Source organism: Hyperolius riggenbachi, chromosome 8 (assembly GCF_040937935.1).
Source record: "Hyperolius riggenbachi isolate aHypRig1 chromosome 8, aHypRig1.pri, whole genome shotgun sequence".
NCBI lineage: Eukaryota > Metazoa > Chordata > Amphibia > Anura > Hyperoliidae > Hyperolius > Hyperolius riggenbachi.
The window spans coordinates 182,741,119-182,759,545 of NC_090653.1; the positions used below are offsets into that span (position 1 = coordinate 182,741,119).

Here is an 18,427-nt window from a genome sequence, read left to right on the forward strand (position 1 = left end):
CCTTAAAATCCATTTTCTCAAAAAAAAATATATATATATTTTTGGGATGTTTTATGTTGAAGTTGTAGCCCCTTATCACCTTGATAATCCATGCAATTTGGGGGATTGTTGCATGTATGGGGACTTTGCTATTAACGTTAAAGGAAAATCCGGATCCGGCCGTGGATCCGGCCGTGATCGCATCATTCACGGCCAAAATCCGCGTCTTCCGTGGACGCATATCGAAATCCGGATCCAATAACGCCGAATGCGGATTTTTTTTTTGTCAACGACCGTGGTTGCCGAACATTTTCAAACATTTTTTACAAATCAATAACTGCAAAGTGGGGTGTGCGTAATTATTCAGCCCCCTGAGTCAACACTTTGTAGAACCACCTTTTGCTGCAATTACAGCTACCAATCTTTTAGGCTATGTCTCTACCAGCTTTGCACATCTAGAGACTGAAATCTTTGCCCATTCTTCTTTACAAAACAGCTCCAGCTCAGTCAGATTGGATAGTTTGTGAACAGCAGTTTTCAGATCTTGCCACAGATTTCGATTTGGATTTAGATCTGGACTTTGACTGGGCCATACTAACACATGAATATATTTTGTTTTAACCTGCTGAGCGGTCTGGACGAGCTCAGCTCGTCCAACACCGCCAGAGGCTGCCGCTCAGGCCCTGCTGGGCCGATTTTCGTGAAATAAAAAGCAGCACACGCAGCCGGCACTTTGCCAGCCGCGTGTGCTGCCTGATCGCCGCCGCTCTGCGGCGATTCGCCGCAAGCAGCGGCGAAAGAGGGTCCCCCCAGCCGCCTGAGCCCAGCGTAGCCGGAACAAAAAGTTCCGGCCAGCGCTAAGGGCTGGATCGGAGGCGGCTGACGTCAGGACGTCGGCTGACGTCGATGACGTCACTCCGCTCGTCGCTATGGCGACGATCTAAGCAAAACAAGGAAGGCCGCTCATTGCGGCCTTCCTTGTTTATTCTGGGCGCCGGAGGCGATCGGAAGAACGCCTCCGGAGCGCCCTCTAGTGGGCTTTCAGTTTTAACCTGTGTGCAGTGGGGGCGGAATATTACCTGGCTGCAGGTTGTCCAAAAGGATCGCAGCCATTACCGCCCTTCTTGCTGCGTCCATGTGTTACAGAACAGCTAGAGATGTCAGAAGTTATGACATACGATCTCCTGGTCCCGCAGGTGTCACTTCTGCTAGCCGCTGTTTGGCCAATGAGGACAGGAAGTGGGGCGGTGTCTTCAAAAGCCAAGAGAAGTGCGGATTCCGCGCTCTCTACACGTGGGACGCCAGCGACGCTGCCATGGAGCAGAAGCAGTCCTCCGCAACAGCAGCTTCTGATGCCCGACCGAGACTTTCTCCCTCGGGGGAATTGGCACAGGTACATATATGAAAAAACAATTGCTACCTATAAATACCTCTAGCAAAATGTTTTTTTTTCTGAGCAGTGACTCTTCTTTCACGGTTTTGCAAAACTTGCACAGCATCAGCCTGAGAGTTTGAGATCCCAAAAGTGTAACATTAGATTACATAAGAAATGGAACTGCGCCTCACGTTCCCCACTATGCTGGAAAGATGGGATCACAGACAATAGGCTTCCCAGCCTGTTCCAGCAGCAAAGGTGAGTGCACTGATGGTGCATTTTTTGCAGGAATATACACTTATATGGTTCAAATTGGAGTGCGAGTTCCCGTGTTTTACCTTTTTCCCTTTCCCTCTATAACCTAGCAAGCTAAAAGTGCATGCAAAGCAGAGGAGGTATTGAATAGGGTTTGGAGAAACTAATATCTTAGAAATGTTGCTACTGCAACATTGGGCTTCCCCAGCATTATAACGAGGATTTGTCAAGCCTGCACTAAATCTGTGGTAAAGGTAGTGATTGACCATTTACGTAAACAGCTAATGGAAACTTTCGGGGTAATGGGGAATCCCTGAGCAGTTTCAGGGAATGATTGTTTTCCCATTTTGATTGTCAGGCTTGCAGTAAACCTATGCTAGCTGTAGAGACTGATGATTGTTTGCAGGAATGTGCACTTACATGATTGATTGATTGATAGTGATTTTCCCTTGTATGGTTTATACTTTCCCTTATCCTCTGTGGATAGGCTAAATATGCAGGGTCAAAAACCAAAACCGCAAAACAATCGCCCTGCGGGAATTAGTTCATGCTACATAGCACTGTCCAGGGGCGCCACGAGGAGGCTTCCCATTGCCCCCATACAACCGGGGGGCCGCGGGGGTCCCAGGCTCTCTCACCGCCTGGAACCCACACAGCGGCACCCCGGAGGGGGAGGTCGGGGGGTGCAGGCGATCTCCCCAGCGTGGCCAGCGCCGGGAAGAGCCGCCCGCACACACCTCCCAAGATTAAAAACAGGCACTTACCTTAACGTCCATTGCGTTCTGCTACATGTGCATGACCTGGGCGCGACACATAAGGGGGGGACAGGCGCAAGCAGCCTGCTCCAGGGCTCTCACCTCCTAAAACAAGCCATTCACCACTTGCCTCCAAAGGAAAGAAAATGCAATGCTAATTACACCAGAAAGGAAATGTGTGCATCAACCAAGTGAACCTGACAAATCTGGCTTTGCAAATTTGGCCTATTGGCTAATCACGAGACATTGCTCATGCAAATATGCATTTGCTTTCGCATGCCTAAATATGCAGGGTCAAAAACCAAAACCGCAAAACAATTGCCCTGCAGGAATTAGTTCATGCTACATAGGTCATGGTTTTTGACCCTGCATATTTAGGCATGCGAAAGCAAATGCATATTTGCATGAGCAATGTCTCGTGATAAGCCAATAGGCCAAATTTGCAAAGCCAGATTTGTCAGGTTCACTTGGTTGATGCACACATTTTCTTTCTGGTGTAATTAAAGGGACTCCGAGCAGTGCAAAAACTATGGAAAGATGCATATCATTTTAAAGCTCTCTTTCTCCTCTTTCCAATGATATATAAACCACCGCCCTACGCCTTTTAGTTTTCGCTATTTTCGCGATGAAATTGCCGCGACCGCGATTTCAATCGCGAAAATAAAGAAAACTAAAAGGCGTAGAGCGACGATTTAGGTGTCGCCAGAAAGAGGAGAAAGAGAGCTTTAAAATGATATCCATCTTTCCATAGTTACTTGTATTACACAGGACGACACTTTCCCCAGTGTCAGCAGCTCCATTCAGCAGAAAAAGTCGGCCTGTGTAATACAATGTAACTATGGAAAGATGGATATCATTTTAAAGCTCTCTTTCTCCTCTTTCTGCAGCCGCAGCAATTTCAATCGCGAAAATAGCGAAAACTAAAAGGCGTAGGGCAGCGATTTATATATCATTGGAAAGAGGAGAAAGAGAGCTTTAAAATTATATGCATCTTTCCATAGTTTCTGCACTGCTCGGAGTCCCTTTAACATTGCATTATGACTGTGAACTGCAATGGACACTGACCATAGACTTTAATACAAAGCCTGCATGCAGCAAATTAGAATAACATGATCCGTTACTGTGAACAGGCCCATAGAATTGTATGGGCAGTGAGTTCACATGTGGAATTATTCAGCAATGCAACTGACCACTGTGAACAGGGCCTGAAAGAGCAGATTCTGTTGTTCAGTCTTGAAATGCATGACACAGAAAAATAAGTTATTGTGAAATAAACTGTGAGATAGAATAAAGGAGGGGTGTGACCTGATTGAATGCAAATAAATCTGATTCAAAAAGTACAAAACTTTATTATTTATTTGTCAAAATCTATAAAAGCATACAACATGAGATAACTTCCACCCAATGGCCCCCGTCCACATGAACCCACCCGCTCCCCCCGATCCCCCCCAGACCTCCCAGTTGAGCTGCTCAGATTATATCATATACACATGAACCGGTTCTATAACTGCACAGTTTGACTGAGCTCAAAAAATTTATGAAGGCAGTTGTGCAAATTCGCAATTGACTCAGATCAGCAGAGTCAACCTAAAACCGTTCCACTGACATTCAACTTGATTTACCTCCTAAAGGCAAGACAGATAGGTTCTCCACATAACAGAGACTTGGAAATTCAATAAAGTCCATGTGAGTATAACAGCCCAACAAGGCAAAGCAAGGTCTTCATGTCTCCTTATGCTTGCAACTCACCACAGCAGCATGTCATAACAGGATCCGCGATGGCAAGCAAGATGTGTGTAAACAGCCAGTGTGTGCTAGCAGGAAAGCTGAAGCAGCAGCTCAGAATTATAAGTGCAGTCAAAGTTCAGCATAGTTGACAGCCATATTATCTTGGTTGCAGAAAGCACAATATATAGCTCAGCAGGCAAGCACTTAAAGAACAGCACATGGATCAGCAGTCCAGCTTGTATCGGTAGGACATGGCATGTAGTCACATCAAGCATCAAGTTCATGCAAGCGGTGTATATAGATCACTGTGTGGCCAGATTGATGTGGCTCAATGAAAGACAATGTCTATGCCCCTTGGGCTCTTACTGTATCCATAAAGGAGTAGATCAAGATGGCTTGTGGTGAGTTGTCAGGCAAGCATTGAGAGGCAGTGCTGAGGAGAAGCAGGCTGGAGACCCATGGGAGCGGCGTGGGAAAGTGGAGCAGGCATGCCAATGGCAGAGGACGGCGTCCTCAATCGATTTCGCCGGCTCTTCCGGCTTCCTCAGGAGGCGTGTCCCTCCACTCGTGACGTCGCGGCTAAGTGCAGGCCGCCATCCAATCCGGCCGCAGATACGGCATCTCACGCCCCCACCCCAGGGCCAGCGCGAGCGAGGGGGTGGGGCAGGCAGACAAGGCGGGCGCGCCCAATAGCGCGCCTGACGCATCCGCCAGGCCCCGCACTAGCAGGCCACGGGGAAGGGGCAGGAGACACCAGAGGGCAGCCGGATCCGACGACGGCAGCACAAAACCAGCGATCATCCAACACATGTCAACAGGTAAATGGAGCGATGCCCCCAATGTACGATAAATCTATTCTGTAAATAAAACGCACAGTAATGGATATATAACCTGGCACAGAGGCCTTTACCAGAATTAGAGATATAATAGATAGTAGATCTAAACTGCTCAATAATAGCCAAAAGAGCCCATCTCTTCAAGTGGAGAATGTGCTAAACGCACATCTGCACCTTGGTGGGACATATGCCTGTAACAATACCAGGCATATCATCAAGAAAATACGTATCATAACTTTTGCGAGATTAGATAAGTGAAATACCCCAATGGGGAGCCCCCAACCCCCACCAAACAGGTCTACATGCAGACGCAGGCAACCAAGAGCACAACAGCCATATAGTCAAACACTATCACTAAAGTGGAAGAAACGGGACATAGCTTGTGTTTTCATTGAGACCTGGTGATCTAGTCGCTTCTAGGTCAAAAATCCATCGTGCCTCGCGCTGTAACAATAAACGATCCATGTTACCTCCTCTCGCAGCATTGTGGATCCTATCTAGGCCAACAAATTGCAAATGTTGAAAACTACCTCCATGGACAGACTTGAAATGTCTCGCCACGGGGGTAAGATTGTTCAAATTTGTACTTTTAATACTCGTGATGTGTTGCGAAATTCGTGACCGAAATTCATTTTTAGTCTTACCCACATAAAAAGCCTTGCATGGGCAAATTAACAGATAAATCACAAGAGAAGTACTACAATTAACATAATGTGGGTAGTGCCATTCACGGCCATCTGGTAGGCAGACTAATCTGCCAACCTGGATATATCGACATACTGAGCAACCACCACAAGTATATGTACCAGTTACCTTACAATGTTTTGTGCTGGCCTGGGGATCCACAAAGTGACTGTTAACCAAAAAATCCCGTAGAGATGGTGCTCTCCGGAATGAAAAGAGAGGGGTTCTTGTAACAATCGTACTTAATTTAGTATCATTGACAAGAATGTGCCAATGCTTCTCTAGAATCCTGGAGACCTGATGCTGTGCAGAGAATTTGGTGCAAAATCTCATGGCCTCAGATTTGTCTCGAGCAATGTGTCTATCCTTCTCCAATAGTGCTGTTCTGTCACTGGCATCTGCTCTTTTATATGCCTTTATAAGAGTCTTATCTTTATAGCCCCTTTGTCTGAATCTGGATCTCAGCCGTGCGGCCTCACTTCGAAAAACGTCGTCCTCAGAGCAATTTCGTCGGACCCGTAGATATTGTCCGGTAGGAATCCCTTTAATGGTATGGCTAGGGTGAAAGCTTTCAGCTCTTAGCAACGCATTTGTTGCAGTTTCTTTTCTATATAGACGTGTGGAAATGAGATCGTCAGCCGAGACCAGAATCGAAAGATCTAAAAATGGGACCTCAACATGGCTCATATGCATCGTAAATCTGAGATTCCGTGTAATTTTGTTGATAATCTCAATAAAACTGGGACAATAGATGTGCACCACCCGTCCAGAAAACCAAAATGTCGTCAATGTACCTGTGCCACGCCAAAGCTGGCACAGGTACAACGACAAATCCTCGTCAGAAATCAGTTCTCGCTCCCACGCCCCCAGGTACAGGTTGGCATACGACGGAGCACAAGTCGTGCCCATCGCAGCCCCCTGCACCTGGAGGTAGTGGGTATCCTCAAATAAAAAAATGTTGTTTCTTAAGATAAAGTCCAACAAGGTCAATAAAAACATATTATGGGCCGTATTTTGTATACTCAATTCTCCAAGAAAGATTCTGACGGCCTCTACCCCAAGATCATGTGGTATGCATGAATATAGGGCCTCAGCGTCCAAGGTCACAAGCAATACACCAGGGGGAAGCTGAAGATTCTCCAAAATTTGCAAAAGATGCGAAGAGTCGCGAGTATAGGATGGCAATGCTCGAACATGCAGTTGGAGATGTCTGTCCATATAAACGCTGGCGCGTTCAGTGAGAGAGCCCCGGCCCGACACAATCGGGCGTCCCGGGGGTTTTCTTAAAGAGAGTCTGAAGCGAGAATAGATCTCGCTTCAGACCTCATAGCTAGCAGGGGCATGCGTGCCCCTGCTAAAACGCCGCTATAGCGCGGCTTAACGGGGGTCCCTGTCCCCCCAAACCCCCTCCGTGCAGCGGGGGAGCGCTTCCTGGTTGGGGCAGGGCTAACCGCCGCAGCCCTGCCCCCATGCGCGTCTGGCAGACGCGTATCTCCGCCTCTCCCCCGCCCCTCTCAGTCTTCCTTCACTGAGAGGGGCGGGGGAGAGGTGGCGATGCGCGTCTGATAGACGCGCTGGGAGGCAGGGCTGCAGCCGTTAGCCCTGCCTCCAGGAAGAGTTTTCCCTACGACCATTTTACGACCAACTTTTGCGGGGGGTGGGTTGGGGGTGAAGGGACCCCCGTTAAGCCGCGGGATAGCGGCGTTTTAGCAGGGGCACACATGCCCCTGCTATATATAAGACCTGAAGCGAGATTTAGTCTCGCTTCAGTGTCTCTTTAAGTCTTTGTGGACTTTGAGAAGTGAATAAAAGGTGGGCAGAATTGGATGCAATACCTTTAAAAATGTCACTGTCTAGATCAATTACCGTACAAGATAAGGCATCAATAATTGTAAACCGCTCCCTCTGGCAGTGTGCGGCCCTAGACGGAAGAACCCTCACATAACAGCTGTGCTGACTGAGGATGTTGAGACACATCTCTCTGTACAATTCCCCCTTCATAAGTACTATATTACCCCCTTTGTCTGAAGGTTTAATAACCCATTTTTTATTGGTCACAGACTAACCAGCAAGCTCATGGTGACCCAGAACTCATTGGGGTGTGTAAGGGACTACAATGGTCCTAAAAGCCCCCTTACTAAGATGTTAAGAAAAACAAAAGTTTGCTTTCCTAAAACAGAAAGAATTTGCGATAATTCAGGTTGGAGTGAGCTCGAGATGTCTCCCAGGCACCACTGCTGAATATATGCAAATGGTTAATTTGCATATATTCAGCAGTGGTGCCTGGGAGACATCTCGAGCTCACTCCAACCTGAATTATCGCAAATTCTTTCTGTTTTAGGAAAGCAAACTTTTGTTTTTCTTAACATCTTAGTAAGGGGGCTTTTAGGACCATTGTAGTCCCTTACACACCCCAATGAGTTCTGGGTCACCATGATCTTGCTGGTTAGTCTGTGCCTCTCGGATTTACAAGCCCTACTCCATAGAGCCAAATTAATCCATGCCATGCACTGATGAGGATCAAACAATCCGAAACAGTCTGTATGCATGTTGGATTATTTTGGCTCTGTACATATTAACAAGCTGACACATCATTGCATTCCAGCGGTTCTGGAGGTGTGTTTAGCTTCTAAGGGTACAATGGTTAATTTGCATATATTCAGCAGTGGTGCCTGGGAGACATCTCGAGCTCACTCCAACCTGAATTATCGCAAATTCTTTCTGTTTTAGGAAAGCAAACTTTTGTTTTTATTGGTCACCAAATCCATAAGTGTATCCCGTTCCAATGCATTTAAATTGTCCCTATCTGACTTGTGACCCTTTAATTTAGAGATGTCCCTCTCCACCACCTCAATGAAGGTCTTCAAATTGGGGTACAAAGAGAATGGTGGAATTTTTTTTTGAAGTATTGCGTAATCCTACCTCGTCTAAATTGGGAACGAAGTAGGATGCATATGAGTCTGTCTCCTCTGATTGAGAACCTGTCTCAATGTTGTCATGTAATTCATTCAAAATATGGGGGGCAGTAAGATCCCCCTCTGATCACGGTTTCTCCCAAGTATGTGAAGGAGCTTTTCTTAATTTGTCACCGTAAAGGGCCTGCAGTAAAATCCGTCTCCCAAACAAATGCAAATCTACTATAGTGTCAAAAACATTTATATTATGTGTGGGGCAAAAACCCAAACCTTTAGATAGTAGTGTTAGATAAATGTGGGGAATAGTTTCCCCTGTTAAATTAATGACTTCCAGATCCGCATTTGGGGGGGTGGCTCCCTTACAGTCCACATTAATCACCTTCCCGACCCCGACCATTGGCTAAAAAAGCCGAGGTTGAGGATGAGGAAGGCGCAATGCCATCCTGGCATGATGAATCTGTATCTCTCTGGATGTTATCCTTTTCTTTACTTTTTTTGCTGCCCGACTTAGGTGCAGTCTGTGCAGTCTGTTTGTGTCTCAGATTATATTGCTTAGAGTTGTCAATGCCAGAAGCAGAACTGTCTGAAGCAGGAATACTGCTACCGACTGATGAATCTGATTCCTCTGTGGGCTGGGTTGTTTTGGAGGATCTCCCTTAGGAAGCTTGGGTTTAACTGGAGGCCGTCTCCTTGGGTTGCTCCACCTGTAGGCGGAGCCGATCTTTTTTTATGCCGTTCTGTCACGTAGGACTTTTTGATCCCTATGTATAACTAGATTTTTATTAAACTGAGTAGTGTGTTTATCAAGTTCTTCACTACGGACTTTATATAGTGGCTCCTTCTCAAATGCTTTTAACCTCTTGCCGACCGCGTCACGCCAGTAGGCGTGGCCGCGGCGGCAGCCCCAGGACCGCCTAACGCCAATTGGCGTAAAGTCCTGGGGCTCTGTTTTGCAGGAGATCGCGCGCAGGCTGCGCGCGCATCTCCTGCTTGGGGGGTGGAGCTCCGCCCCGCCTTCAGTCTCCGAGCGGCTATTGCCGCTCGGGAGACTGTTAGACGGCGTGATCGCCGTCTCTTTACTCTGTGCAGCGCTGCGATCAGCAGCAGCGCTGCACTGGGGACAAGAGAGCGATCGGCTCTCATAGGCAGAAGCCTATGACAGCCGATTGCCGTAATTGGCCGGCTGTGGGGAGGGAGGGAGCGAGGGAGGGAAGGGGGTTAAAGGAAGAGGGTTTTTTTTTTTAAAAAAGGCAACACAAATATTTATTAAAAAAAAAATAAACATGGGGGGAGCGATCAGACCCCACCAACAGAGAGCTCTGTTGGTGGGGAGAAAAGGGTGGGGGGGGGGAATCACTCGTGTGCTATGTTGTGCGGCCCTGCAGCTTGGCCTTAAAGCTGCAGTGGCCTTTTAAACTAAAAATTGCCTGGTCACTAGGGGGGTTTAGCCCTGCAGTCCTCAAGAGGTTAAAGAGTTCGAGACCCTCTGGATCTCTTCTTCTATTATCTTCAAATCTTCCGTATCTAATTCATTCATCAAAGTTAAACAGATTTTAGCACAACATTCAAAATTCCTCTCCCATCGTTTTTTGAAATCTTCAGTCAGATTTTTACGGTGGGGGAAGACCTGAAACCGTAGCCAGAGTGGAGCAAACTGATCATCCAAATATACTTTGTTGTATTTTAAATTCCACCATAATTTAGATTTTCTCTCATATAATTTAGTCAATTTTCTAAAACCACCATTAATGAGCTGCTGCACGTCTCTTGTGCCCTGCGTCTGCGTGCACTTCTTCTCCACCTGGGCCAGGAGGCTATCCCACTGGAGCATCTCACAATCTTTCCTATCTATAACGCTTCCTTGTAGAATCCCTGATCCTTTGGATCAAATTATCCCACGTAATGTGGATATTAATCTCCCGGGGTACACAGAAGCGTAATAAGTTTGTGGTCATGCAGGTCCCCCAACTCCAGAGAAAATTGAAATAAACTGTGAGATAGAATAAAGGAGGGGTGTGACCTGATTGAATGCAAACAAATCTGATTCAAAAAGTACAAAACTTTATTATTTGTCAAAATCTATAAAAAACATACAACGTGAGATAACTTCCACCCAATGGCCCCCGTCCACATGAACCCACCCGCTCCCCCAGATCCCCCCAGACCTCCCAGTTGAGCTGCTCAGATTATATCATATACACATGAACCGGTTCTATAACTGCACAGTTTTTTGACTGAGCTCAAAAAATTGATGAAGGCAGTTGTGCAAATTCGCAATTGACTCAGATCAGCAGAATCAACCTAAAACAGTTCCACTGACATTCAACTTGATTTACTGCCTAAAGGCAAGACAGATAGGTTCTCCACATAACAGAGACTTGGAAATTCAATAAAGTCCATGTGAGTATAACAGCCCAACAAGGCAAAGCAAGGTCTTCATGTCTCCTTATGCTTGCAGGGCAGTGAGTTCACATGTGGAATTATTCAGCAACGCAACTGACCACTGTGAACAGGGCCTGAAAGAGCAGATTCTGTTGTTCAGCCTTGAAATGCATGACACAGAAAAATAAGTTATTGTGAAGAAAAAGATTTGCAATATACTGGCTTCATATAAAAATGGCTTTTCAATGGCTCTTTGTAATTTACTTCTGGTATATATCAAAAATGATGTCCTACAGAAACAAAATGGTGTCTCAATACAAAATGGCATCTCAGCAAAAAATGGACGCTCAGAGGTTCAAATAATCTCTTCTCATACTACCAGGGTTATCCTAGTAGCCTAATTTTCACTCTGGTGCCCCTTCAGCTATAGCCCATTATAACATGCATTTACTGTTTTGAGACCCTGCAATTTTGACATTGGCTCTGCATATACTAACCTTGTGCACAAGTGAACACGAGTCTTGCTGCACACACCTATAATATTCTCTGCTATCGTATGTTTCTTTCTACTTGTATATAATTTAAAGGGACTCCGAGCAGTGCAGAAACTATGGGAAGATGCACATCATTTTAAAGCTCTCTTTCTCCTCTTTCCAATGATATATAAACCGCCACCCTACGCCTTTTAGTTTTCGCTATTTTCGCGATTCAAATTGCCGCGGCCGCGATTTCGATCGCAAAAATAGAGAAAACTAAAAGGCGTAGGGCAACGATTTAGGTGTCGTCAGAAAAAGGAGAAAGAGAGCTTTAAAATGATATCCATCAAGCCATAGTTACATTGTATTACACAGGGCGACTTTTTGTCAAAGTCAGCAGCTGCATTCAGCAGAATGGAGCTGCTGACACTGGGGAAAGTGTCGTCCTGTGTAATACAATATAACTATGGCTTGATGGATATCATTTTAAAGCTCTCTTTCTCCTCTTTCTGACGACACCTAAATCGTTGCCCTACACCTTTTAGTTTTCTCTATTTTCGCGATCGAAATCGCGGCCGCGGCAATTTCAATCGCGAAAATAGCAAAAACTAAAAGACGTAGGGTGGTGGTTTATATATCATTGGAAAGAGGAGAAAGAGAGCTTTAAAATGATATGCATCTTTCCATAGTTTCTGCACTGCTCGGAGTCCCTTTAAAGTTTACTTTACCTACTACTAGATTTGCAGAAACTATCCGATATCTTTTTCATAACAATTTTTTTTTTCTAATGCCTCTCAAAATCTTTATTTTTTTCTAAATAATTTGGCATGCATACTTCAATTTTATTGACTATTTTATGATTTAATTGGTCAGTTTGCTATTTTCCACTTAGGGAGAAATTTTAGGGCAGTTGTCCAGTTAAACTCTCTGCATTCTCTGCATAAATAAAGATTGACAGAAGTGTTGACATTGTATACTTGCTGCTTTTTAAATGTTTGGTTGCAATTATAAGCATTGCCTAGCTGCTGATTAGCATGTTTTGTGTATGGAGAGGAAATCATATAAGGGAATGGTTTTCCAGCATGTCTGATCACTAATTCCCAGTTGGTTAGTCTACACACTCTTGAAAGGCAACCAAAACTGTTGCGAAAATCCTTTTTTGTGACCTAGTTGCATGTGTGTATAAACTCTTAGGTTGGCCAAGTATCTATGTAAATGAACAAATGTATTCATGTTTTGTAGGTATTTTATGAAAGTAAAGATTTTGTATCATCTTGCCCATTTAGGTGCGTGGAAGCACTAATGGTGTATTGTCAGATGGGTCGGGAGGAGGAGCCATATGTAAGCATCTCTCGTAAAAAGCATTTGCAAGGCTGGGGGCAAATTGAAGAAGAAGAACGAGAGGTGGGACATTCTTTGAGGAGATTGGCCACACATCGGAATGCCTTCAAACGTACTGCAGTTATTCAGGCCTTTTTGGGTTCCACTCCCCAGCTCACTCTTCAATTGTATGTTAGTGTCTTACAGAGACATGTACCAACTGCACGAGGTAAGACATATACAGTGAGCAGCTACAAACTAATAGGTGATTACAGTTACAAAAAATATATATTTTTATAGCAGGAGAGCTGAGGAGTCAGTTCAGTTTGCCAGGCAACTTTATTATTATTATTATTGTTGATTTATATAGAGGCAGCATCTTCAGTGGCGCTGTACAATAGCATACAAGGTATAACAATACAGAGTATAAAATACATCACTTGATACAAGACAAGAGGGTATAACAGCTAATACTGTGAACAAATTAACTACATGTTTTTACAAAGGTGGGGGTAATGTACACCCATTACACAGCATTGTGAGACAAAAGGGGAAGAGAGCCCTGGCCAAAAGGCCTTACAGTCTAAACATTTAAGGTATAGGACAGTAGGTAAACGGAAGCTGTGTGTGAAGTGGTAGAAATGGTGGTTAGTGAACAGGGTCCTAGGTAACAGAGTATGCTTGCCTGAAGAGGTGAGTTTTCAGATTGTGCCTAAAAATAGTAAGTGTGGGTGAGTGGCGGATGTGTTGAGGAAAAGTGTTCCAGAGGAGGGGAGAGAAGTCTTGTAAGCGGGAGAGGGAAGAGGTGATCAGGGAAGAAGACAGAAGGATATGGTTAGCAGAGCGGAGATTGCGAATAGGATGGTATCTGGAAATAAGTTGATTAAGATAGGAAGGAGCTATGTTGTGGAGAGCTTTGTAGGTGAGAGAAAGAATTTTAAATTGTATCATATGTTTAACTGGCAGCCAGTGAAGGGACTGACAAAGGGGGACTGGGCTGGAGAAGTGAGAGAAGAGGTGAATGAGTCGTGCAGCAGAGTTCATGACAGACTGTAGCGGGGCTAAACTGTAGGGATGCTCGTCGGATTCCGCGGAATGGAGATTTCCGCAATTCCGTTCCGTTGAGCCGGAACGGAAAAGCTATAGAGCTAATCGGAAATAGCGGAATTTCTATGCAGAATTTCGTCGGAATTGAAAAAGAAGCGTGTAAAAGCTGCATTAGCCAATCTGAAGGGATAGACCCATCACAGAAGCTTAAAACATGATGATTTCTGAATTAAAAACTGAATTTCTGCACCAATTAGAGTCTTAACAAAAACAAACCAATCCTACGTTAGCAACGAGCTCCTAGCTACCTATCATCAGCTGTCCCACCCATTTTGTATATAAGAGAGCTGTGACAGGCACGAAAGCTTGTGGGTTTCAGTCTGGTGTTGGAGAGAGGAGAGACAGATCCATATTAGTTGTTTCAACATAAAACAATAGTCTTTTTAAAGACTGTGTATAAACCAAAAGTATTTTTAAAGACTGTGTGAGAGAATTAGATTGGTGTGAGCTTTATTGGTAGTAGTAGCTAGGTGTATTTGTGAGTGAGTGACAGTAGATTGTTAGTTTGAGTAATAGATTGTAGTGTAGTGTAGTAATACAATACAATACAATAACATTTCTATAGCGCTTTTCTCCCATAGGACTCAAAGCGCTTAGGCTCTCTCAGATTCAGTAATTAGTAGGATGAAGTATTCACACAACAAAAGTTATATTTCTGCAAATGCCAGACTGAACAGGTGGGTTTTTAGTCTGGATTTAAACACGTCCAGGGACGGGGCTGATCTGTTGAGGTAAGGAGTTCCAAAACGTAGGGGCAGCATGACAGAAGGCTCTGGGACCAAAAGTTTCCAAGTGGACTCTGGGTATGACTAGATTATTAGAACTTGTGGATCTGAGAATGCGGGGATTGCTACGCAGCTGTAACATATCTTTCATGTATCCAGGGCCTAGATTATTCAGGGATTTAAATGTCAGTAGGCCGATCTTGAATAGGACCCTCCATTCTATAGGTAGCCAGTGAAGGGAATGCAGGACTGGCGTTATGTGGCAGTGACGTGACGGGGTTGGTTGGTTAGCAGTCTGGCAGCAGTATTCTGTATCAGCTGTAGGCGGTACAAAATCTTTTTTGGAAGGCCAGTGTAGAGAGCATTGCAGTAGTCCAGTCGGGATGTGATGAAGGCGTGGACTAAGGTTGGCAGATCTTCTGGGGGTATGAGGTGCTTGATTTTTGCAATGTTCTTCAGGTGAAAATAGGATGATTTCACCACAGCAGAGATTTGAGTTCTGAAGTTTAAATCCCCATCAATTAGAACTCCCAGGCTACGCACATGATCGGAGCTGCATAGATCCGTGCCTCCTATTCCCAGTGGTGAAGACTGCAAGTTAAGTTGTTTTGTTATCATGCTCTGCCCTCCAATCAGAAGGACTTCAGTTTTGTCTGCATTTAGTTTCAGCCAGTTGTCATTCATCCATTGCTGTAGTTCACGTAAGCAGGCGTTTATAGTTAGAGTTGGGTCTGTCACACCAGGCTTGAAGGAAAGATATAGTTGGGTGTCGTCTGCATAGCCGTGGTATGTCAGGCCATGTTTTTGGATTAGTTTTCCCAACGGTAGCATGTAAATCGTGAAAAGCAGGGGAGAGAGGATTGAGCCCTGAGGCACCCCATACTTAAGTGTTACAGGGGTGGACAGGAAGGGCCTCATAGATACTTTGTGGGTTCTGTCACTCAAGAAGGATTGGAACCACTGAAGTACTATGCCATCAATGCCGCAGTATTCCTGTAGCCTGTTTATCAAGATGTCATGGTCAACTGTGTCAAAGGCTGCAGAAAGGTCTAGCAGTATGAGGATTGAGCACTCTCCTCTGTCTCTTGCCATGAGCAGGTGGTTGCATATTTGGATGAGGGCAGTTTCAGTGCTGTGGTGTTTCCTGAAGCCAGACTGGAATGGGTCATAACTGTTATTTTGTAGGATTCTGGCTTCTAGCTGGAGGTATACAGCTTTTTCAATTAGCTTGCCCAGAAAGGGGAGGTTAGAGACAGGTCTGTAGCTGGTCATTGCATCTGGGTCCAGGGAGGGTTTTTTGAGGAGAGGCCTGATGATTGCTTCCTTCAGTAAAGCAGGAAATATCCCATATTGTAAGGAACAGTTAACAATTTTGAGGAATACCGGTACGAACAGGTCAGGGCAGTTCAACATGAACTGTGTTGGGCCAGGATCCAAGTCACAGGTAGTTAGGCGGACGTGAAGGAGGATGCTTGATGTGACTTCTTCATCAATTTCTTTGAAGTTTGACCAAGGTGTTACGTTGTCTCTGCTAATGGTCTTTGGCGCTATATTAGGCTCAGATGCTGTAAGTTGGATGGCGGACCTTATAGCGGAGACTTTGTCTGTGAAGAAATGGGCAAATTGGTCACAGAGGTCCTTTGAAGACTCGATATTAAGTTTTTGACATGCTGGATTGCAGAGTTTTTCCACTGTGCGGAACAGTTTGGCTGGTTTGTTAACTGCATTTGCAATCTCTTGTGATAGAAAGGATGATTTTTTTTTCCGTGATTACCTTTTGGTAGCTCTTCAAGTGGAAGATTAAGGCATGTTTGTCTTCTGGGGACTGAGATTTGCGCCACAGCCTCTCAAGTTTTCGGCCTTGTCTTTTCAGCTCTTTTATAACGTTATCAAACCACTGTGCATGATGGTGTCGAGTAAGATATTTGGTGCACAGAGGAGCAGTTGTCTCAAAGGTGGAGGACACACATTTGTTGTATTTAAACACCAGAGTATCAGGGTCCAAGCTGGAGTCAGTCAATTCATCAAAGCTAAGGTTATCTCGGATATGTTGAGGTGTTAGCCCTTTTAAGCGGCGATATTTTATTTGATTCTTGACCTAATGTTTGACGGATGGTATTGAGAGGGAGAAGTGGATAGTGTGATGGTCTGACCAGGCAACAGGATTAATTTCCACATTGGCTATTGAAAGCCCAGTATGGAATATAAGGTCCAGAGTGTGACCTTTCCTGTGAGTAGCATAGCTGATTGATTGGAGGAAGCCCAGTTCATGTAAGGCACGAGGTAGCTCTTTTCCAAATTGTGAAGAGGAGTCGTCCACCCATGTATTGAAATCTCCAAGAACAATCTATCTGGGGTGTTCCAGTGTTAGGTTGCATAGGAGGTCTACAAGTTCCTCAAGGAAGTCTGAGTATTTTTCTGGTGGGCGGTAGATCAGCAATATGTTAATGTTTTCCTCAGCTGAAAGCTAATGTTTTCCTCAGTAGTAGTTGCTGTGTGGAGACTACATACACTAAGGCACAGATGTCTGCAGTTGCATGGAGACAAGCAACAGTTGAAAGTCTCCAGCAACGACAGTTGTATACAAGCAACGATTGTATACTTGCGGCAACAACCTGTCTGCAACATAGCGGAAACTGTTGCTCAGCAACTTCTGTCGCAGGTTCAATGAACTGTCGGACTCACAAGAGTTGCTAGAGACTAGCATACACACGACTGCACCGACTTGAGACTAGGGACGGTTGCTGCAACAGCTGTTGCCGGGGATTGAACAAGTCAATCGCCTGGAGACAGCTCTGATTAGCAACCGTTGCTTGTGCGCGCCTCATACACGTGGAGGACCTGTTGCCGCAACATGCGCGCCATGTGTTTCCAGCAACAGTTGTAGCCCGTGTGTATGGGCCTTTAGACAGAGCCAGCCAGGCTGCAGGCTTAATGTTTGACAGAGTGAGAGAGGTGATTGATTAGTTGAGTGTAGTGCAAGTTTTTTTTTTTTTTCTAAGTTCATTTTATTTTATTTTTTTAGGTTTTTTTTTTGTTTTCTTTATTTTGTTTTTTATTTATTTTCTTTATTTATTTTACTTTGGTTCTGTCGCTCATACCCCTTCCCCAATAAAGTTTTTGGCCCCAAAGTGGAGTGAGAGCAGCAGCAATTTCCTGCCACTCCTAAAAGAAAATGGAGTGATGGTGGTGGTGGTGGATCATGTGAAGTACGTGATCAGGTTGAGGGTGGCAGCAGCAGCAGGAAGCGTTCCGCCCCTGGTCAGAGATGTCTTCCCTCTGTTCGGACGCAGGAAAATTTTGACAGAGCAGCAGGCGAACAGAGTTGTTGATTATTTAGATCAGGAACCCTCTACCCAGTCTGAGGAACTTGTAGCTAGTGGCAGCAGCACCAGTAGTGGCGGCCAGGTTCCTCATGACCTGAACCCGACTGCAGCTGCTTCTCTTGACGAGGTTGCTTCCTCCCATTACTCTCCTCCAGAAGTAAAGCACACCTAAGTCGATGAGAGAGATGTGCAGAAGGATTGAGAGGAGGCATTGGAGGAGACCATGGGACCAAGGTCCCAAGAAGTGGTGGTTTCTGTAGTGACAGAAATGACCCCTGTTTTTTCTTCATCCAGTAGTAGTAATCCATCACAACTGGAAGCTTGTGTCACCACCAATCTACATCACCACCAGTCAAATACAGAGCTGTTTCGTGGCCAGGTGGAGAGTCCAGAAGAGTCCCTTATGGGTTCTAGTGATTTGGTTGAACTGGATGATGTTTTGGATGATGAGGCGGCTGATCCAACATGGTCACTATCTGGTGGGTTAGGCACTAGCTGGCGTGAGCAGCATGGAGAAACAGAGCAGACAGTTGGCCAGCATCCTGCAAGTGCTTTCCCGTCTGT

The 18,427-nt window shown here is 45.2% G+C and overlaps 1 protein-coding gene across 2 annotated transcripts in view; it reads left to right on the top strand.

The window, feature by feature from the left end:
• The window catches only part of LOC137527493 (endoplasmic reticulum membrane adapter protein XK-like), a 215,067-nt gene that overhangs the window by 61,021 nt on the left and 135,619 nt on the right, over positions 1-18,427 (top strand). For both annotated transcript variants that reach the window (XM_068248010.1, XM_068248008.1), the window contains one exon: positions 12,672-12,934. In XM_068248010.1, coding sequence (XP_068104111.1) covers positions 12,672-12,934 — 263 coding nt within the window. The remainder of the gene's footprint in view (positions 1-12,671; positions 12,935-18,427) is intronic.